This window comes from Embiotoca jacksoni, unplaced genomic scaffold (assembly GCF_022577435.1).
Source record: "Embiotoca jacksoni isolate LCO1_2020_lvr unplaced genomic scaffold, fEmbJac1.0.p SCAF_117, whole genome shotgun sequence".
NCBI lineage: Eukaryota > Metazoa > Chordata > Actinopteri > Embiotocidae > Embiotoca > Embiotoca jacksoni.
Window position 1 is genome coordinate 387981 of NW_027185249.1, and position 22376 is coordinate 410356.

The 22376-nt window shown below is 42.9% G+C and overlaps 1 protein-coding gene across 3 annotated transcripts in view; it reads right to left on the reverse strand.

Annotated features, from left to right (window-relative positions):
- Nucleotides 1-1936: 1936 nt before the first annotated feature.
- The window catches only part of mgat4b (alpha-1,3-mannosyl-glycoprotein 4-beta-N-acetylglucosaminyltransferase B), a 69044-nt gene continuing 48604 nt past the window's right edge, over nucleotides 1937-22376 (reverse strand). Inside the window, exons 7-15 of one of the 3 annotated variants that reach the window (XM_069143938.1) lie at nucleotides 18802-18877; nucleotides 16296-16410; nucleotides 10210-10340; nucleotides 10000-10107; nucleotides 8741-8934; nucleotides 8572-8650; nucleotides 7168-7255; nucleotides 3882-3994; nucleotides 1937-3665 (exon numbers count right to left, since the gene is read on the reverse strand). In XM_069143938.1, coding sequence (XP_069000039.1) covers nucleotides 3642-3665; nucleotides 3882-3994; nucleotides 7168-7255; nucleotides 8572-8650; nucleotides 8741-8934; nucleotides 10000-10107; nucleotides 10210-10340; nucleotides 16296-16410; nucleotides 18802-18877 — 928 coding nt within the window. In that variant the 3' untranslated portion in view covers nucleotides 1937-3641. Of the gene's footprint in view, nucleotides 3666-3881; nucleotides 3995-7167; nucleotides 7256-7297; nucleotides 7666-8571; nucleotides 8651-8740; nucleotides 8935-9999; nucleotides 10108-10209; nucleotides 10341-16295; nucleotides 16411-18801; nucleotides 18878-22376 lie in introns of those variants that run through there. The other 2 variants (XM_069143939.1, XM_069143940.1) reach the window with 2 other exon arrangements.

Sequence of the window (22376 nt, forward strand, 5' to 3'; positions counted from 1 at the left end):
GCCGCCTTCGCTCGTTGCTCATTGGTCACCGAGACCGCAACTCCACCGTTTCCTGTCAACTGGCAGGACCTGATTGGTCGAAGGGAAATCTCGATCGACCCGCCCCCCGGAGCTGCACCTCGTGGACAGCGGTGATTGGCCGGACTGTCAGGGGAAGTGTGCGCCGATTGGCTTGTAGTAAAGGCTTATGAAGAAGCCCGATATCCGAGATTGAGATTGATAAGACTTTATTGATCACCACAGGGGAATTCACTGATTACTGCAGCACAGAACTGGTAGACAAAATTAATGAAGTGATACAAAATACATGAATACAATAATTAAAGTGTTTCAATGAGGACGAGTTTCGGATTTCGTTTGTCTATTTTTATTTTTAATATCATTTTATGACGACATCTCTGTTTACAGTATTCAGTATTCATATTACAGTAGTCAAACAGTATTCAGGGAGGAGTTTGGGTAACTATCATTCAATTTAATGGTGAATCAAAGCTTATTAATCCATCAAAACATCAGGTGTGTTTGTTATCATTGTGATTTATTATATTTATTTTCACTCTTATGTAACTACAGTAGATGAAATAATACCACGTTTTTCCAGCAGAACTACAAATAGAAACAGATTGGAAGGAGAGAAGATCAACCGGACTCAGACATTTGTCATCATCTTTTCTCTTTTGAGACAAATAATTATTGTTTGATCAATTAAAAGAAAACATGAACTGATTTTCTCTTCATGCAACACATTCATATAACTATAATCTTAATGTGTTGTGCTCTGCTCCATTATGCTTTAAATAACATTTACTTTGCAGCATGAAAATCTGAAAGCAAAGTCTTAAACATGCTTCCAGGAATTCTGAAACCTTTATTTGTAATTTGTAAATAAAAATAATCATCATGTGTAACTTTTTAAATAGTAAGAAAGCCTAATCAGACATAACTCACTATTTCCTCCTGTCTGCTTGAGAAGCAGCTGTTTTAGAAATTATTTAACTTAAAATAAATGTGTTTGTTTGTGAAGTGGTTTTAACAGCTAAAGAACATCAAGATGAATCCTTCGCCGTGGCATTAAACGCCCTCATGTTGGACTCCATGTCTCCATGAGCTGTGAGCATCATGTGATCTCGCTCCATGTGACGGTCACCTCCTCAGAGCCTCCGAACAAAAGGCTGCTTTTACTCCTTTTATTCTGCGTGATGAACCAGAACGCTGCTTTCAACCTCGATTCACCTTGAAAAAAGACCAGAAAAGAAGCTTTAAAGGCTTCGTTAAACATTTACTCCGTTTCTCTGAAATGTTCACTGTTACTTTAATTTAATTACACTTTTAATTAACGTAAAAACAAAAGCTGGACTTTTATTTTGAAACTGAAAGCTCACAGTAAGGAGACTTTAACTGTTCTAGGGTCACTCTGAGCTTCTTTGCACTTCCTGTCACCTTTTATTTTTTATTTTCAGGTTACTTAACTTAAAAAAGATAAATGACTGTGGGTGATATTCGTGTGTCGTCATGTTCTTTGATGAAACTTGAAGACGTTTTTCAGAAACCTGCACCGGCTCAAACTCTGAAGGTGTCCAGATGAAATGATGAAATATCTCCAACTTTTAATCAAATCTAACCAACAAATCAGGTGTGAGAAGGATGAAACAGCCCTCCATCACATACATGTTGACCCTGAAATGCATAAATAAAGGTATCATTTATTCACATCATTTAACAAACCACATATTGTGGTGCTGAAATGTCAGAAATTATAAAAATGTTTGTATTTCTTCTGTTTTCATTCTAAAACTGAAGGAATACTCGATAAGTCGTCTTTTTCTCCAGATGTTGAATGAAACAGGAAGTTTGATTTGTTTTCTAAGAAATATAAAGTTAAAACTGACCTTTATTAATGCTGAAGTTACAAACAAAACAAACGTTGATCCCGAAACTCATTTAAATTTTCGGTCTTTATTACAATTCACAGGTTGGATAGAAGTCGAAGCTCATTTAAATAGAGTTTATCTAAAGGATACAAAAAGACAAATAGCTACAAGATGAGAGCAATGCATTCCAGTGCATCGTACAAATAAAATAAAACAACGTGAAAAGACTGGAGGTGTTTCCTGAAGCTGCGGTTCGTTCTGTTCATTTCGTCTGATCGTAGACAGGAAGGAGCTGCGACTCAGAGGAGGAGACGCTCGATCAATCGTTCTCTTTGGAGGATTTAAATCCTCAATTTGTTCCCTTATATGAGATGTTTCAGATTATCTGTTGATTTTCAGGTGAAAATGTTTCAGATTTTAAATGATCTTACATGTACGACTAGTTTATTAAGCAGTCACAGTGCAGCCTGTAATACACCCGTCAGTCCACCAGAGGGCAGAAGAACCCCAGGAGACCAGTGATGGAGTCCATGAGAGACATCTTTCTTCAAACAAATACTTTTCTCATGAAGTAGTTATTGTTCCCACCAAAACTGACAGTTTCCTGAAGAGGACTGACAGGGGTTTGATTCAATATCAGGTTGTTTCATCACGTGACCGGCTCAGGTAAAAAAAAAATAATCAATCAAAACTTCTCTGAGACGAGACACGAACATAAAGTACATCAGAAAACTGAAGATTACTTAGAGTACTGTGGCGTACTGAAGAGTACTCAAGAGTACTTTAAAATACTTCAGAATACTCAGAGTACTTCACAGGACTGTATATTACTGTGTAATTGGACATAGTTATCTACAATACTGTGGAATACATCAGATAACTTCAGATTACTTCACAGTATTTCAGATTACTGTATAGTACTGTGTAGTGGTGCACAGTATTATACAGTACTGTGTAGTACTTCATGTTACTGTGTATTACTGTGTATTTGTACACAGAGCGGTCGTCGGTGAAAGGCCTCCGTCAGCTTGGAACAAAACAAAACGTTTTTTGAAACAGGAAACACCGTCCGTCTTCATCATCGTCTTCATCATCGTCTTCATCAGTAGTTTGAAGCCACAGAGAAGTGTGGAGAAGGTCCGAGGCTGCAGCAAAGGATTCTGGGAGTTTGTTGATGCTACATGTGTCGATCGTGGGTCGTTAAGAGTCTTCGTCTTCATCTTCGTTAAGGCAAACTGCTCAGAGAGCAACACACACACACACACACACACACACACACACACACACACACACACTCACACACATTCACACACACACACTCACACTCACACACACACACACACACACACACACACACACACACACACTCACACACATTCACACACTCACACACACACACACACACACACAGGTGTAGTGGGGACTTCTACGGGTGGTTGTGGGTAGAAAGGTCCAGAAGGCCTTTGCGTGTCGGAGCTGCAGCTTCCTCCGTCTACAGTGTTTCAACATGAACAGACTGTATGTACATAAATACACAATCCTCACTACAGCTTCTTCTCTGTGTAAACCAGGAGGCGGGGCTTCACCACCCTCCCCCGGCCCCCCGGCCCCGAGCAGTCTCTGTTCCGCCCTGCGGCGCCGAGGTCCGGCCAGGCGGCGGCGCCGTGGCACCGCGGTGAGGATCCGGGGAGCGGGACCGGAGGCAGGACGGCAGCTGAGGAGCCTCCGGTCAGCTGAACGCTGCTGAGGTATCAGTGAGGAAGAGGAGCGTCACTCGGCCTTCTTTATGAAGATCTGAGGAGGAGGAGGACGAGGAGGAGGAAGATTTAAATTAGCAGAACCAACCTGAACACAGTCTAAATGTGTGTTTAATCTAAAATTTAAAAGTTTGGATCAATTAATGATGAAAAACAGCCGTCATTTCATCAAACTGTGATGAGAGTCATCTTCAGTTAAAACACAGTTAATAAACTCCTGAACACCCCCCGCCCCTCCCCCCGCCCTCCTCACTTCGCTGAGGATCACCCACACCGGCGAGTCCGTCAACACCGAGAGACGCATGGCCTCCAGGGGCCCGAAGTTGGGGTCCACTTCCCCTTCTGCGATCCCGTTCTGGAACGTTGCTGCAAGAGATGAAGATCAATGATCAATAAAACAAACAGAAGACACACGAAGACGAAGATTCATCTTCTATTCTCAAAGTGTCTCCGGTGTTGTTCAGTCTCACATCTGCAGGAGAGTTTCTGACTGAATCAGACAGGAGAGAGTGTTTCTATTGAACGCAGCACAGTCCCTTGTATGATTGTTGGCCCCACCCCCCTGATTAGTTTCATCTGTCACTCGTTGTCCTTCTCTCCCTGCTGTATTTAATCTGTGCTTTTCTTCTTTATTTGTCACTCTTTTTCCTGTCTTGTTGCTGCGTCTTTTAAAAACCCAGAGAACACAAACCATCTGAACTGTGGCGCCATGGCAACGGGCTTCTCCAACACAACAACAACACATTTTCTGTTCCCCAAAAACTTGAGACAAAATCTGATGCAAGGAACAAGGCCGAAAAACCAATATCGGGAAAAAAAACCAGCCATGATTCTGTGGTAGAAATCTCCGCATGGGCTCAGGAACACTAGACAACGCTTAGAACACTTACTTTCAATATACATTTATTTTTGTACAATGCAAATATTTTAGCTGCATAATCAGTTGTTGTTGTTGTTGTTTTTTTTGTTGTTTTTGTTTTTTTTTACCAAAGTGCTGCTTTTTAATTATATTTTAAATTAAGCTTCTTATGATGACTTCCTGTGTGGACCAGTTTAAATAAAATAATCTCACACTTTAAACGGACCAATCACAGCAGCCCTTTCATCATCCCCGCATCATTCCTCCCTCCATTATTCCCTCCTGAAACACGTCACATCTTTAAAGAGCAGAAGTGTTTTAAAGGGATTTGATCCGGATTTATTATTTATTCATTTGTTGACGGAGTAATTAAGGGATTGTTCTGCTTTCTGTGCAGATTTGCCAGGTTATCAAAGGTTATTAAGACCCATTACTTTTATCCACATTCCATTAATTGACCCCTGTGGTTCTGTGCTGGGTTTCTCTTCTTGTGATTAAACTGCCTTTTGCCTCCACCAGGACCGGCCGGACGACCCGCGTCGGTGTTGGGTCTGATCGCGGCCGGTTCTGGTGGGACGTCACCTCGACGGAGCAACGATCCCTTCAGAGGATTTGTTTACGAGGGATTATAGTGTTGGCTGCGATGGTTCCAGGTACGAGTGCGACCCTAATCCCGACAAAGAGCAGCGTCTGCGGTGTGTTATTGTTTATCGCATGGTATTATCTGGTATTATTGTGGGTATTATAGCTTCCACTTTATATCCAGCACGTACACGTCTGTCTGAGAACTTTTCTCAGAAACACGGATTAAGCAGAGACGACAAAAAAGCATCCCGATACGACAGGTTTCTCGACAATAAACGCAGACAGTTACAGGTTGAAATTATTAAATGTACATAAAAGTGGATGTAGTCTGACAAGTGAAGCCAATGCAGAAGTTTCGTGGAGTGTAATACCACTGAGGACCACTAGGGGCTGGCTCCAAAAAAAAACTTTCGTTGAATGTTTTGGAGCAGGAAGTGACCATATTTGGACGAGCTGGGGGAGGAGCCAGCGGTGGATCTGACCGATCTGATTGGAAACCTACATCCCGCCCACCGATAGCTGTAACCTGACTGCACCACAGACCTGTCAATCAAACAGACACGCCCCCAAAAACAGGTCTTCTTGAATCTTCTTTTCTAATGAATGAGGGATTATTTTCAGATGGACCTCCAGAAAACTAATAAGAAGGAGTGACTTTAGCTAACAACACCGAGATAACTGATGGACACATTTTATTCACTTTGGATTTGATGAGAGAAGTTGAATGGGAGTCTATGGAGCCGGAGGCTTTTTGGAGCCGACCTCTAGTGGCACTCGCTGGTATTGCAGCTGAAGACACTTCTGGATCAGAACTATTTTACAGACCTGAAGCTACGAACTCTTTTAGAAACAGTCTTTAAACATGACACTGACACGGTGTCCTCTAGTGGACAGATGGGTGTATTACACGCTTTGGTGTGATACCAGGCTGAAACCACAGATATGAACCTCAAGGTGGCGCCAGAGGGAAAGTCAAAGCACCAAAGTCATTTGAGTTTTTAACCATGAATGACATGTTAAACCAATGAAAAGAGTCATTATAATGACTTTAGCTAGTTTTCCTTCAGGATATTAAACTGCTGAATCCATCAATAATTTGTAAACATGCACAAAAGGCCTCATGAATCAATTTCTGGAGTTTCTGTCAATAAATATCAGCTAAACTTAAAAACTCTGAGACTAACTAAACTAAACGTTTGATTTCCATGAATTTCATGGGAATATTTAAGGAATTAAATTGTGTTTTTGTCTCGTGATGACCGTTAAAATCGAACCCCGTCCGCTCGGCCTCGACTCTCCCAGACGCCCGATTTCCCTCCAACACACAGGCGACTTCTGAAAGCAGCTCCGGCTGAAATTAATAGAGTGAAGGAGCGCCAGCCAGATTGATCGGCCGACTCATCTGAAAAATTGATGAAGGGGATAAAGATCTGCTGATAATTTATGATGTCAGATATCAGACTCACCCTCCTCCCTCCCTCCTTTCTGCCCAGAGTTTCTCCACGTGGATGAAATAAATACTTCTGTGATGTAAATAACCACAATAACACAAAACCAGACTTAATATCCAGATTAAAGTCTGTGACAATAAACTGAATATCATTATTCTTATTTTAACTACTGATTTATAACCACTTTAGTTTTATCTTTTAATCTGATGGCTTCATGTGTTTGGAGTCAGATTGAAAGCCTCCAGTTCAGACTTCAGGAAGTGACCATATTTGGACGAGCTGGGGGAGGAGCCAGCGGTGGATCTGACCGATCTGATTGGAAACCTGACGATACGACGTCCCGCCCACCGATAGCTGTAACCTGACTGCACCACAGGCCTGTCAATCAAACAGACACGCCCCCAAAAACAGGTCTTCTTGAAGCTTATTTCTAATTTTCTATTTAACTCGGTGGTATTGCAGCTTGAAACACTTCTGCATTGGACTCATTTTTCAGACTCAAAGACTAAGAACACTTTTATATCCAGTCTGCGGTTGCAGAAGTAAACGAAGACAGTTTGTCTGCAGCTCAGCTCATTAAAACTCGTCTGAGTTTCTCCTCCAGCTGCTGAGAAAACTTTCAGACGTGTCCGATCATCACTCACCGATCCTGATGAACCCGTCCTCGGTCCGGTGGTACTTCGGCGTCTTCTCCCTCCCTTCTGTCAAGGCCTCTTTGTCCGCCTGGATGTTCTGAAAACACACAAACACACACTTTTATTTCACTTGTATAAAAGTATAAAAACCCTCCTGAAGAGTAATGTCCCCTGTTTTATTGCTCATTTCCCATCAGCGCTCTCCATCCTCCCCTCGCCCCATCCTCTTGTCTCCTGGTCAGCGTTACTGTGGCAACTGCCCCCCTCCCCCGTCCTGCGTTTCCTTAAGTGTCGGTTGATTTTTCGGCTCTTTCTCTTGGCCTGATGAGGCTGCTGTCGGCCGCCGCTCGTCTTCCTCTCCTCCTTCATCTCTCCGCCTCCCGCTGCGACGCTCAGCTTTAATCAGCCTCGAAGCCCGGAGGAGACGCCGGCCGCGATCCGTCACTCCGAGACCACAAACGCAGCCAATCGATGGAGACGTTCGTCTGTTAGTAAAGTCAAAGGGTCCTGAATCCTCAGAACCATTTCAAAAGTTAAAGGATCATTCCACCATCATTATAATGTTTAATTTCAAATTTTAATAAATCCATTTAAATTTTTGCGCACCTCCTCCCCCAAATTAAAAAAAAAAAAAAAAATCACTCAAACAGGAAGTGAAGAGGGTTTCTTATAGTCGGTATCTGAGATGTTTTAAAGGAACAATCCAGATTTAAGTGTCTTTGCTGCAAAAAGAGAGACGTGTTTTTATTCTTGTTAATGAACAAAGACTCTTAATGTGCAGGAGGAGGCTGGTTTGAGTCGAGCCGGTTCCCACGGCTGCACCGATCTAAAACGGTCTCATCCTGTCTTTGAATCTTTGGTCTGATTTGGACTTCATGTTTCTACGAGTCGTTCTGAGAGTTTCTTCGTTTCGCCTCCACACCAGCGATCGTCCCTCTGTCTGTCTGGTTCTCGTGAATGCGATATCTCAATATCGCCTCGAGGGAATTTCTTCAAACTTGGCAAAACCATTCACTTGGTACCGATGATGAACTGATACAATTTTGGTGGTCAAAGGTCAAAGGCCAAGGTCACTGTCTCACTGGTCCATGCTCATGACAGAAATATTTCAGGAACATCTGGAGGGAATTTCTTCAAATTTGTCATAAAATTTCCAATTTAACTCGACAAACTGATGATATTTTGGTGGTCAAAGGTCAAAGGTCAAGGTCACTATGAGTTCACATCCGTTGCCCACAATATCTCAAACATGGCACAAACATAAATGAACTGCATGTAAACAACAACTTCAGAAGTTTGTGGGGGCGGATGATCGCCAGGCGCTGACGATGTTTTTGAAACTTAAGGTGGATTTGAAGCTTTACGATGGGAAACGGTTCAGAAACTGGACCGGTTCTGGATCTGGAGACTCACGTCGAAAGGCAGAACCTCCACCGACGTGTTGAAGAGTTTGTCTCCTGGATGTTCTATGTTTCCGCTCCGAAAGAAGAACCTGACGGAAGAAAACAGAAAACAACATAAATCCCCCCCAAAAAAACCTGATCTCCCCTCGACGGTTCGGTTCCCCTCCGTTGGTACCGACCTCTCGATGCGGACCGGCGTGAAGAAGCGTATCCGTATGAAGTCTCCCGCCACCGGCGTGAAGGCCCAGAAGAAGTCCTCACCCAGGTAGGCCTTCTCCAGGGTGAAGTGCTGGTACGTCTTCAGGCTGGTCGTCACCTCTGCCAGTGGGTTGGCGTGACCTTTGTGCAGCGTCTGTTTCCCGAAGTCCTTATCCTGAAAAAACGAGCCGTGAAGGAGCTTCATCACAAACAGCACAATGACACGGCCGTGCACCGAGCAGGAAGTAACACGCAGCGCTGGTTTCATCGCCGGCTGATGACTCATCCGCTCTGAAACACTCGACCGAGCAACAGACGCATGACTTCATGTTTAGTGGCGCTCTGATGCACTTCACACACACTTCTCTGCTCGGATATCTTCAAACAGTCACTCAGCGCTCAGAGTCCGGCCTCAGTTATCTCTCTTTATGCCAAGCTAAGCTAACAAACTGCAGGCTGTAGCTCGACTCTCTCTAACAAAGCCGGGCTTTAAATCTTTGCTTTTATTGTGAAAGGTTCAAACCATCTGAGATGCTCTTTGTTGACCATTGAGCAGCAATTATAAGGACATTTTAATGTCTTTAACTGACGATGTTATTTTCACTCCTCCCTCCTGACTCTCTTTCTTAATTAAGAGTCTCTACAGATGAATAAATCAAACGTCCACTCTGATTCTTTCAACCTAACTTTTGCTTTTTTTTAAACTTTCAGGCTGATTTTCTCTGAAGTGGCAGCGAGGGCAACGTGCCGGCCGGCCTCTGAGCTTCAATCTGCAGCGGGAGGAGCCGCGCTGGTCCTGGACAGCCCGATCAATATCCAATTGATTAGAGCAGATTGCAGCAGGAGTCAGCGGGGCTAATGTCCATCGCTCTTAACACAGTAATCAGAGGCATTAAGACTGTGAGCTGCTGGCAGCAGCCGGAGCCGCCGCCGACCGCTGAGGCTTTCAATCTTCATCTCTGCAGAGACGAAGTTGGACCGAAGCTCGTTCAAACTCACTAAACTCCACGATTTCACTCTGACGGACAACCGACAAAAAAACCGGGCTGCAGCTCAAGATGTTTTCAAGATCAAAAGCAGAACACGGAGGGACTAAATGTACAAACTATCAAAAGAGGGCGGAGTTAATGTGATTAGTTTCTAAAGATCGGAATTCAGGATGAAGTTTATTTATCGGCTTTGATTTAAATAGGATTATTTTGAGAAATGCAGCTGCTGAAAAGCGAGGCTCCTTCCTGACCTTGAGTTTCTGGATCTTTCCTGCCAGAGAGGAGTGGGTGCCGACGTGCTGGAAGAGCGACGGCTTGAAGCGAATCCTCAGGTTGGCCTTCTGCCGGTCACAGTGTTTCTGATGGAGACAGACACCAAACAATCACTGACACGTAAACAGAAAATAGAAAATGTTGGTCCTCCAGCGGGAGTTCCTCCAGCAGAAGAAGAGCTCGCTCACCGCGTCCTTCTCCGGGTTGCACACTTTGACCCACATGATGTGGTCGAGCAGCCAGTCGATGGGTTTGTCCTTGTAGAACATCAGCATGAACTCCACGATGAGCGACAGGTCCAGAGACTTGAACATCTTCCCTGCAGGGAGAGGAGCGCCGTTACTGCATCTTCCTCAGGTGAGTTCAGGTGAGTTCAGGTGAATTCAGGTGAGTTCAGGTGAGTTCAGGTGAGTTCAGGTGAGTTCAGGTGAGTTCAGGTGAATTCAGGTGAGTTCAGGTGAGTTCAGGTGAATTCAGGTGAATTCAGGTGAAAAAGGACGCGCACTAATTAGTGGCAGGCTGCTGGTTCAAATCCAGAGAGACGGGACAAACATAGGACTACAAACGACTCTGTGATCCTCTGAGCTACAGGCAGCACTGAGGAGGTCAAAGGTCAAAGGTCAGAGAACAAGATTGAACTGAGTTATTTTTTAGTTCTGCTTTCCTGCTGGTTCTGTGTTTAGTTTTTTGACTGCGATATCTCAAGAACCCCTGAAGGGAATTTTTTCAAACTTGGCAAAAACATTCATTTGATACCAAGGACAAACTGATTGGAATTTAAGGGGCAAAGGTCAAAGGTCAAGCCCACTGCGACCTCAACTCTCCAAACTCACGTGAACGTGATGTCTCAGCAACGCCTTGGTGGAATTTCTTCAAATGTGAAATAAACGTTCACTCGGCCTCAAGGACGAACTGATTGGAGTTTGGTGGTAAAAGGTCAAAGTTCAAGGTCAGCATGACCTCAAGTCCCTCTCATCCGTCTGTAGCATTTTCGCGAACGCGATATCTCAAGAATGATTTGATGGAATTTCTTTAAACTTGGCACAACCATTCACGTGGTACCAACGAGGAGCTGATGAGATTTAGGTGGTCAAAGGTCAAAGGTCACTGTCCCATCACATTGGCCTGTGCTCGTGAATGCGATATTTCGGGAACGTCTGGAGGGAATTTCTTCAAATTTGTCAACAAATGTTCGATTTAACTCAACGATGTACTGATGAGATTTTGGTGGTCAAAGGTCAAAGGTCAAGGTCAATAGGAGTTCACATTTATTTCCCACTAAGTAACCCCTTGAGAAAACATGCATCTCTATGAACTGCATGCAAACTACAACTTGAGTGGTTAGGGGAGGTGATTCTAGTATTTCTAATTAATGCTGAGTCATGTTTCACACTCCAAAATCCAAAAGTTACCATATTTGGACAAGCTGGGGAGGAGCGAGGGGCAGATCTGAGAAATTATGCCCCGCCTACTTATACTCCACCCCCAAACATAGCTATGTTTAAAAGGCTTTTTGGAGCCAGCCCCTAGTGGCCCTCAGTGGTATTGCAATTTAAGACACGTTCTGCAACGGCTTTACTTTTCAGACCTGGAGACTGAAAATACATTTTTATAAACAGTCTGTAAAACTACAACATCTGTGAATGAAATGCACCATGGGAGTTTTAGTTTTTATGTTTCTTCAGTCTAATTGTGGGACCTCGAAGTGAACGTTTCCTCCCAGATGCCTGAAATAACTCGTCTAACTTCATCTCTCTGCGTTCGGTCTGCTTGTTTCCAAGCTGAAGGAACCATCTCGGGGAATTAAAGGTCAGAAACTGAACCGTTTCACCGGACTGAAACTATGACGAGGGCGAATTAAAAGGCCAGCAGACAGCTCAGCGCCCTCCTCCTCCTCTTCATCCTCTTCCTCCTCCTACTCCTCCTCCTCCCTGATCTGTTCAGACATGTGAGCCTCCAGAGAGCCGGATGTTCGACGAGGCAACGGAATATAAAAAAACAAAACCCTGCAGACGTGAGCGAGGCCGGAGCTAAACTTAGCAAACAGAAAAACCCAAATCTGAGGATGTGAATTAGAGAGCAGCCCTGCAGCTGATTTAATTCAGTGAGTCAGCTTCACCCTGATGAATCTATTACAGCAGCCGCTGCTCGCAGGTCGGGGAGGATTCGTGAGGTCAGAGCCGAGGACCAGAGGGAGGTCTGGCAGGAGGAGGAGGAGGAGGAGGAGGAGGAGGAGGAGGAGAGAATAAATATCCAGGTGTGAAATGAGCATCAGCTCAGAGAGGAGACTCCTGCTGGGATCCTCCATCTGTATTCACCTCCTTCATCCTCCCTCCTCCTCCTCTCTTCATCATCTCTCTATCAAATCCAATTCCAAACAGAGCGGCCGGCAGAAAGAGTCTCCACGACGAGTCAAACAGATTTGTTCAGAGGCCGAGTGAAAAGTCGTGTCGATCGATTGAAACTCTTCATGAAGGACGAATCAATCAAACTGCTGAAAGTTAAAAAAAAAATCTGGATTCAACTTTGGAATAAAAACAGTAAATTTTAGTTTTTTTACTTAAAAAGTATCTTAAATGTCACTCAGCTGCAGATTATCATCATTATTTCCTGTTATTCATAGATTTTTATCGGTTATTCCTGCAAATTTTAATTTTTTTACACAGAAATAAAACAGACTAAATAAAATGATAAAATTGTTTTTTTTCAGAATAAAAAGTGTGTGCGTAATTTCACACATTTTCATCTTAAGAATTTAAAACAGCTTCAGTTTTTTGCCGTTAGCAGCCTGACAGGAGGTCAAAGGTCACGGCAGCCAGAGGACGCTGCAGAATTAAGTTATTTTTACGGCGTCACGCTTCAGTTTTAATTCACAAACGGCAGCTCGTCTTTCCGTTTTATTTGTAGAAAGTTAAATTGATGCCGTTTAAATAAAGTGTCTTTGTAAATCCAGTTGCTATTTATCTGTTTACGCTAAAAATATTTTACGTTGGTATCAGAGCGAGGGACAGCCGTCAGCTCGCTGCAGTTCAGCGTGTCATTGTCACGTTTCACCGGAGAGAACGTGAAGGTTACAGGTGTCGTAGAGCTAATAGATTATTTTCCAAATAAAATGTTTGCAGTTCTTTTTGATCCGCTCCCGTTTGCCCTGTTAAACCCACTGCAGTACAACGTTAGTTAATACAAACGAAACACTTCCTCTATCTGCTTAAAAAATAAAAGCCCTCAGTAGACAGAAACTTTACATTTTTTGACGAGGCTTTTATTGTGAAACATTTGCAGGAATCGGACTGTAACACTTCAGATGATTTACCCAAAGCGGATGGAAATACACATTACTGATTATTGGATGTAAACCTGTTACCATAGAAACAGCTTCACTGTGTGTCTCAGGTGAGCTCAGGGACAAGTTTTGGGTGAAGAGAAGATCAGAATTTGGCTTCAAATAAGTCATTTTATGTTAAGCTCCTCCCCTATTTCATCACATGACCTCCTTCTTCCACTTCGGTCAAACATGCGTCTTGTTCACGCTTAGAAATGAGGCAAAACGTGACACTGACACGGTTTCCTGTCTGGTGATATCGAGAGAGTAGCTGAGGATATTAAATACCTGCATTTTATTTTGGACATCTGAAGAACAAAAACAAATAAATTCTGTGTTCTATTGTTATCATTTTCTGATAGTGCTGCATTAATTTAATTATCCTCCTGATTTCCCTGGTTTTATCTTCTTATTTTCCGTCCTTGTTTTGTTCCTATTTCCTTCATTATGTTCAATCGGTCTGATGTTCATCGTCTCGATGATGTCGGACCACTTCTGGCTGTCCGACACGGTTTCTCTCCTCTCGGAGAACAAAGACTCAGCGATGAAGGCCGAGCGCGACACACTCAGCAACAGTTTCATCATCCTCATCCGACGTCCCGGTACCGGACCGACACGCAGGAACCGGACCGGGTTCTAACAAACGGTTCTTCAGAGAACAACTTTATCAAAAGATCCAATTCAGCCGATGAAAATAAATGTGTTTGGTTTGGTCTGCGTCCCTCCGGCTTTCATAACATACATAATGACATAATTGATTGTTTTCCCCCCTGCAGTTAGCCTAATCAATAATTCACACTTAAAATGTTTAATTTCTTTTGATGGAGGAAGCGACGCCGCGAGCAGAGACGAGGTGGCGAGGGAGAGACGGAGCGCAGACGGCTTCCGATCTCCGGACCGAAACATCAGCGTTTAAAACCGCTGAGTCATTTTCATGAAACGGGAATTAACAGACCGAGTTGCAGAACAGAAACTAAATCTGATGGACTTTCACTGAAACTGAAGCGTTTCCATCTCAGAGCCTCTGTGAACGTTTACTGTTGGAAAAACTCATCAAAAGAACAAAATAAATTCTCAAAGCAACGATGAAAAGACCAAAACTGACTTAAAAAAAAGAGAAGTGGGAATCAAATATAGAGACTTCCAGACACACAAAAGACAAAGAGCGACACGACCAGTCAGATGTCAACTTCATTAAAACAGTTGCAAAGAGGCACAAAATGACGACAAAAAGTTACGTACAAAAAGACCGGATAGGAAACCGATGAAAAATTATGATAGAGATATAATTTATCTTTCAAATTAATCTCAGATTTCAGTTGTGTTTAAAGTGTAATTAATTAAAGATTAATACAGTTTATTTTACGCAGCTGACTTCCTGAACACTTTCCTCACAGAGGATGTCAAATGTCAAAAACACACATAATAAGTTTATCTCTTACACCCTGACACACACACTCACACACACACACACACACACACACACACACACACACACACACTCACACACACACACACACACACACACACACACACACACACACACACACACACACACTCACACACACACACACACACACACACACACACACACACACACACACACACACACACACACTCACTCACTCACTCACTCACTCACACACACACACACACACACACACACACACACACACACACACACACACACTCACTCACTCACTCACATATACACACACACACACACACACACACACACACACACACACATTTCTGCTTCATAAAGGAAGTTTAAGAAACTTTCTGCAGCCATTAAACTACTGAAACATCAAAGAATCACCAATTTATTCACCTTCATTCATTTTACACTTCTGTTTAGAAAATAATATTTTGTTGTTTCATTAAAAACAGCTTTTTTTAAATGTCTCTTTTTTCACATTTATTTTTTGGTTTTCCAGCTGCATGTCGAGCCGCCGTGACCTTTGACCTCTCTGATTTCTGCCGCTCCAGCCTCCATCTGTTGGAGCTGGAAACGGTCCTGAGGAGAGAGCTGACTTTGGATCGGTTCCAGGCGGGTAAACGCCGGCTTTCCACATGTCGGCGGCGGCTGATTGGATCCAGGAGGACACGAGTCGCTGATTAGCCCCGACAGAATAATTAGAAAGCAGATCAGATGTGGGCCGACGCTCCGGTGGGTTTAATTCACCGTCAGACGGAAAGATGGGAAATCAGATTCTAGTTTCAGCTCCTGTCAGAGGCAGCACACCTCAACACCTCCCGACGGCGTTGCCACGACGCTCCGGGTTCATCCTCGACCTCCGGGAACAAACCGTGTTCACCGCTTTTAATCTTCTGATATTAACTGACGTGTTCTGAAACCGTCTGATGATCTTTTAATCGTACTGAGGCTCTGCTCGCGGGACAACTACAGATATCTGGTTATTGATTACAGCCTGCAGACGTTCCTCTGATGAGATGCAAATCAACACGTGTGGTGAAAATCACTGCACGGGCTCAGGAACACTTGGCTGTAAGCGGTCATGTTCTGATGTTTCTCTGCTCCAGCTTCAGGTCCACGGTGAAATCACAACGTTTCTAGTTTCTCTTAACTTCTGTTTTGTTGCAACGGAGGAAATTTTTAAGGCAGAAATGAAGCAAAAATAAAAAAAATAGTATTTCTTAAAGACAAACACAAAAGTGACTTCGCGCGACTGATTCTCAGTGTTCGATCGTGCAGAATCAATCAAAATAGTTCAATAAATCACCCAAACTGCAGAAATAAAAGACCAAACATGAAGACGTTTTCACACCGACTCTGATCGGCCTGACTGAGAAGGTCGCTGAACGAATCAATATCTTCCTTCTCTGAGCACATCGTCCGGAGCCTCAGCTCTCTGCTCGTTATCATAATGATGGTTATTATCGGTGGAGCTGTTGGTGTTGTGGCTGTAAATACCAGCGGCGGAGACTCACCGATGAAGCCGAGCTGAGAGAACTCCAGGATCATCCACTCCTCCGACGGCTGCTGCAGCGCAAAGTTCTTCATGGTGGTGAAGTAGTTCGGACGAGCCACGATGTCGTCCTCCAGCTGGAAGAGACGGAGACACAGAGGGACATTACAGAGGTTTCTTTGTCTTCCTGTAACAGCAGAGCATCTCAAATGTCTGCTATGATCTTCAAACAGTAACTGTTGGAGGAACGGTGCCAGGTTTTCTGGTCAGAGTGAGACCTCCCGAAGACAAACCGAAAAGATGAAAGTTAAACTGAGATCAGAAAACGAAGCTGAAAGCCGTCTTCCCTGTCAGTAAATACGAGCGGCTGCAGACGCTTTAATGAACTCGACAGATTAAGAAGATGATGAAAGTATGAAATAAGCGATGAAATAAAGGAGAGACATGAGGCAAAGATGCAGAGGGAGGTGAAGGAGGCGCGTTGTTCGACAAAAATCAGAACAAACAGACATGAAATGTACTTTTATATCCAGAGTGACTGAAACTGTTGGAGGAAATCTTTCCCTCAGAAATCACTAAAGCAGAAGTTGCCTGAGAATCGTCTCATAAATAAATAAATAATTCAAAAATAATTGTGGAAAATTTATTTTCCAAGTTGTAAACAAATAAAGGCTGAAAAACACAGATCACGCTGCGCTGCAAAGAAGAACTCATGTCGACGTTCGACTTCCTGTTTTTATCTGTTCATATTAAATGTTTCATGTTTAATTACCCAGAAGCCTCTGCAAAAAAACACAGTTTGATTACACTCATAAATCAGCTCATATTCAATTAAATATGATGTAAATGATATTCAAACATTTGGGCAGTTTTTACTGTCTGACTGTTGCTGGTTAGAAAACCAAAACATAAAAATCAGACAATAAAAAGTGATTTTTTTTTTTGATGTGATTATTAATTAATTTGGTGTGTTTTAGATCTGAATGTGAGTTCAGAGACACAACTGTTATTATTGAAGTAAACAAACTAAACAAATGATTAATGTTGTCATTAGTATTTACCATCTGACTGTCAAAACCATCTTAACCAGGTAGTTTAGTGATGTTGACCAGCTGCTGACCAAAACAGGAGGTCAGGATTCCTTCAGCTGTAACCTGACTGCACCACAGGCCTGTCAATCAAACAGACACGCCCCCAAAAACAGGTCTTCTTGAATCTTCTTTTCTAATGAATGAGGGATTATTTTCAGATGGACCTCCAGAAAACTAATAAGAAGGAGTGACTTTAGCTAACAACACCGAGATAACTGATGGACACATTTTATTCACTTTGGATTTGATGAGAGAAGTTGAATGGGAGTCTATGGAGCCGGAGGCTTTTTGGAGCCGACCTCTAGGTTAGGTTAGGTTAGGTTAGGTTAGGTAGTTACTTTATTAATCCCGAGGGGACATTTTTTCGCTACAGCAGCATACAGAAGCAATAGATAATAATAGAACAATAGAAATGCAATAAAATAGCAGTAAAAAATATAAATATAAAATATAAAATGCACAGTATATACAGTACAGTATATACAGTACAGTATGTATCTATATATATTATATACTATATACAATATATATACTCTAGTGGCACTCGCTGGTATTGCAGCTGGAGACACTTCTGGATCAGAACCATTTTACAGACCTGAAGCTACGAACTCTTTTAGAAACAGACTGTGGGAGGAGGAGGAGGTGAGAAGTCCACCGTCTGATTCTTCTTATTTTCATCTATAAAGGGAACAAAGCCTCTGTGATGAAGCCACAGGGAGACGCCTCCATTAACAGCCATGTCAGTCTACCCACAATGCAACAGTTTCATCATGAGCCTCACTCAGCAGCAGTATTACATCACAGAGTGCTCGCCGCTGTTTTACAGTCGCTACGGCGACATCAGCGGCTGTCTGACGGTTCACTCAGGTGATTTATGTGCTGAGAGGTGTGTGTGTGTGTGTGTGTGTGTGTGTGTGTGTGTGTGTGTGTGCGTGTGCGTGTGCGTGTGGGTGTGTGTGTGGGTGTGGGTGTGGGTGTGGGTGTGTGTGTGCGTGTGTGCGTGGGCGTGCGTGTGTGCGTGTTGGACACGCTGTAAACTGAAGGAGGACACCGAGGTCACGTCTGATTTATAATGACATGAGGCGAATTACACACGTCACAGATGTCGTCTTCATTTAACCTGAAGGACCAGTGACGGCCAGCGGAGGAGCAGAAGGACACAAAATATTATTCAAAATTTAACTAATTTATCAAGTTGAATAAATTCAGACATTGAAGCATTAAAACAGATTTTTATATGAAAGAAGAAAAAAAATGGATGAAAAGTGTCCAGCTGACTGTCTCAGCAGCTTTAAATCACAAAAAGTTCAGTTTTTTTATTTAAAACTTGTAAACAACAGAATTTTTTTTCAGCTTTCCCAGCATGCATTGTGTCAAAGTTTGACACATTAAGACTTAACACGTCTACTTAAATCCTGATAAAAAAAACAAAACTACCTGGACGTAGTATGTTCCTTTAGACTGAGCGTACATCATCAGGAAGCAGTAGTCCAAGTTCTGCTTCGTCCTCCACCTGAGGAAGAGGAGGGGGAGAGGAGGAGGAGGAGAGGAGGAGGGGGAGAGGAGGAGGGGAGGAGGAGAGGAGGAGGGGGAGAGAAGGAGGAGGAGAGAAAAAAAGACGTTATCAACAGAAACGAATGATTGATTTCATGATTACTTGATGACGACCATCAGACAAGAAAAAAGGGCAGAATGAGAGAGCTGCTGTGTGTGTGTGTGTGTGTGTGTGTGTGTGTGTGTGTGTGTGTGTGTGTGTGTGTGTGTGTGTGTGTGTGTGTGTGATCAGCTGATAAGCAGCTGCTCGTCTTCATCGTGTTGACAGAGAAAGAGGAAACACGTCTGAACAGGTTTCATCTGAATTGAGGATGGAAAAACCGACATAAATATCAGACCGCTCTCAGAAACAGAACAAGGCAATCAGTGTGTGTACAGACGGGCTTCAGTAAACACACACACACACACACACACACACACACACACACACACACACACACACACACACACACACACACACACACACACACAGAACCAACAGTCAGCTGTCACCGGAGAGTTCAGACTTCCAACTCACTGCAGCAGGTTTTATTTTCATGTCTAAAAACTTCTAAGAACTCAAGGATTCAACTGAAGGAGACACTTTTATCCTTAAATCCATAAACACACATTTTCTTACTTTATTCATCTTCATTAAACTATAAGATAAATTCCATACTTCCATAAATTCCATAAAAACAATAAGACATACCAAAAAATATTTATTATAACAGCAAATCTTCTAAAAATCGTATTATCAATGCCTTCAGGATTTTTTATTTGATTGTTGTCATCAAAAATGTTAATTATTTTAAAAACTGATGTAATTTGTCGAGTTTAGTTTTTTGTAAAATTGCGGAAATTAGAAAAAATTTGCAAAATTCAAGAAGAAAGTGCAAAATGTTTCTTAGAGCTTCTTGGAAAAGAATAAACTAAACTAAAACAAAGTTCTGTCTCTTCTGGCTGGAAGTGGAGAAAATTCATTGAACATGTTCCTCGTTTCAAGACCACATTTATTTCCCACAATCCCTTTCACCTCCTGTTGTTGGGGTTAGTTTGTTTTGATGGTGAGAGGAGAGGGGGCGGAGCCTCGATGGTTGGAAATGAACACTTAGTTTTAGTCAAATCAGTTCTATTTTGAAAGGAGACTTTATGATGTCATACTTTCAAAAGAGTTTCTGTCCACGTTCATTTTGAGGAATTTTCCACTGAAGAAAGTTTGACTCCGGAAGATCGACGTGTCCGAACAAAGAAAATATGAAGCAGCATCTGATAACATCTGATAAACTCCTGATTTCACATATTTGTGTCTTCAAATAACTCTGAGAGTCAAATGTTTGTTTGATTCAGACTTTAGTTTTGGTTCATGAGCAGTTTATTTCACATGGAAACAAACTGCGTCCAGTCAGCAGGGGGCGCTGTAGAGACGAGTTGATTACACAATCTGAACTTCCCTCATTCGTTGCTGCAGACTAAAATAAAATCATCAAGCTGCACCTCCAACTCGTCCTTATTCCCATGAAAGCAAAACACCAGACGTGTTTCCTAAATTATGAAACTTTTTCGTCAAACATTCGGCTGTCGTCATGTTTTTTTTATTTTTCTAACGGCTCCGACTTTCTGTTGGAGGTTTGTGTGAAAAACGCCATCCAAACTAATTCCCAGCCGGAGGCACTCAGCAGTCCAAGAGGACACTTGGACAGATAATCAAGGAGCTCATTAATTGGAACACTAAAATTGCAATTATGATTTTATTTAAATATATTTATATGTATTTATATTTCCACATATTCAGGGAGCTGTAACACCTGAAGACGACAGACTGAGACCCCGAAGGTGTGAAAACTCTCTTTGGCAACCGATCAGAATAAACAGTTCCAACTTTAAAGCAACTAATATTCCAAATGTAGAAATAAATAAAACAAAAACAAAACTGTCTTGATAGAAACAACAGAAAAGATTCTGTTAACAAGTGAAATATGCTTCAAATGTGAGCCTCAATATTCAAATCTAATTATAAAATCCACAATGAGCAGCGGCCTGAAGAGGACACTGTGCTGATATGACCTTTGACCCTGAACTCTTAAATTCATCATAACCTGGGGTACTTCATTCACTCAGCTCCCTGATGTTCCTCCAACTTTCTGTCTTTAACAATGTTCTGGTGTCAAAACGGACTACGTTAATATGGTGGAAATCACTGCATGGGCTCAGGAACACCTCTGAACACCATAAACCTGCTGCTGTAAAACTCTCCGCTAGTTTTCCAGCTGAAGACAAAATGTCCTGAAAAAGCTTCGGCAGCCAAAACGGAAACGGGACGACCAAGTTTCCTCTGATGGTGTTTCTGTATCATGTGATGAACACATCGTCTCCTTCACTTTATTGTGCCATAAATAAAGGACCCCTTCCCCTTCCTCCTCCTCCTCCTCCTCCTACTGCTCCCCTTCTTCCTCTTCCTCCTCCTCCTACTGTTCCCCTTCCTCCTCCTCCTCCTCCTCCTACTGCCCCCCTTCTTCCTCTTCCTCCTCCTCCTCCTCCTATTGTTCCCCTTCCTCCTCCTCCTCCTCCTCCTACTGCCCCCCTTCTTCCTCTTCCTCCTCCTCCTACTGCTCCCCTTCTTCCTCTTCCTCCTCCTCCTACTGCTCCCCTTCTTCCTCTTCCTCCTCCTCCTCCTCCTACTGTTCCCCTTCCTCCTCCTCCTCCTACTGCCCCCCTTCTTCCTCTTCCTCCTCCTCCTACTGTTCCCCTTCTTCCTCCTCCTCCTCCTCCTCCTCCTCCACTCATCTCCTCATACAGCAGTTTAAAGCCTGTTTTTACTATTAGGAGTCAATAGCCTTTTTAAAAGTCTGCTGAGGTCTAAAAACAATCCAGTGGAAAAGAGGTTTTTATAGGAAAACAGTAAAGTTAACAGAGAGACAGCTTTGTTTTAACTCTCTCTCTCTCTGAGCGCTGATGGACGAGAGTTCAGAGAGTCAGCTGCTTCACCCGCAAAACCGAAGCGCAACAAGAAGCCAGTGTTTCCAGACGGAGACGAAGCTTTTCCCTCCGGCTGCTTCACACAAACAGGCAGCGTGACCTCCGAGTCCTCGTCGCCGTCGGCCTTTTAACGTCGTGCTCTTCTTCCACCGTCCGTCATTTAATCACTGAAACATCGTTCAGCTTTAACGAAAACTTCAAGTCACCAAAAGGTCACAAACCCAAAAGAACTGAAAACTCTAAATAAATAAAAAAAACATGAATTTTATAGGAACAAAAGTTGAAATAAGTTCAGAGTCTGTTTGTGTTGTTGAGTTCTCAGACTGAATACAGCAAGGAGGAAAGGACAACGAGGGACAGGTGAAACTAATCAGGGGGCGGGGCCAACAATCATACAGTGGAGTCACAAGAGGGGAGTCATTTGAAAATCAAAACAGGAAGCACAAAACGTCCGAACCAGAACAGAACCTCAGAAGGTCAAACATCAGATTTCTGTAAAA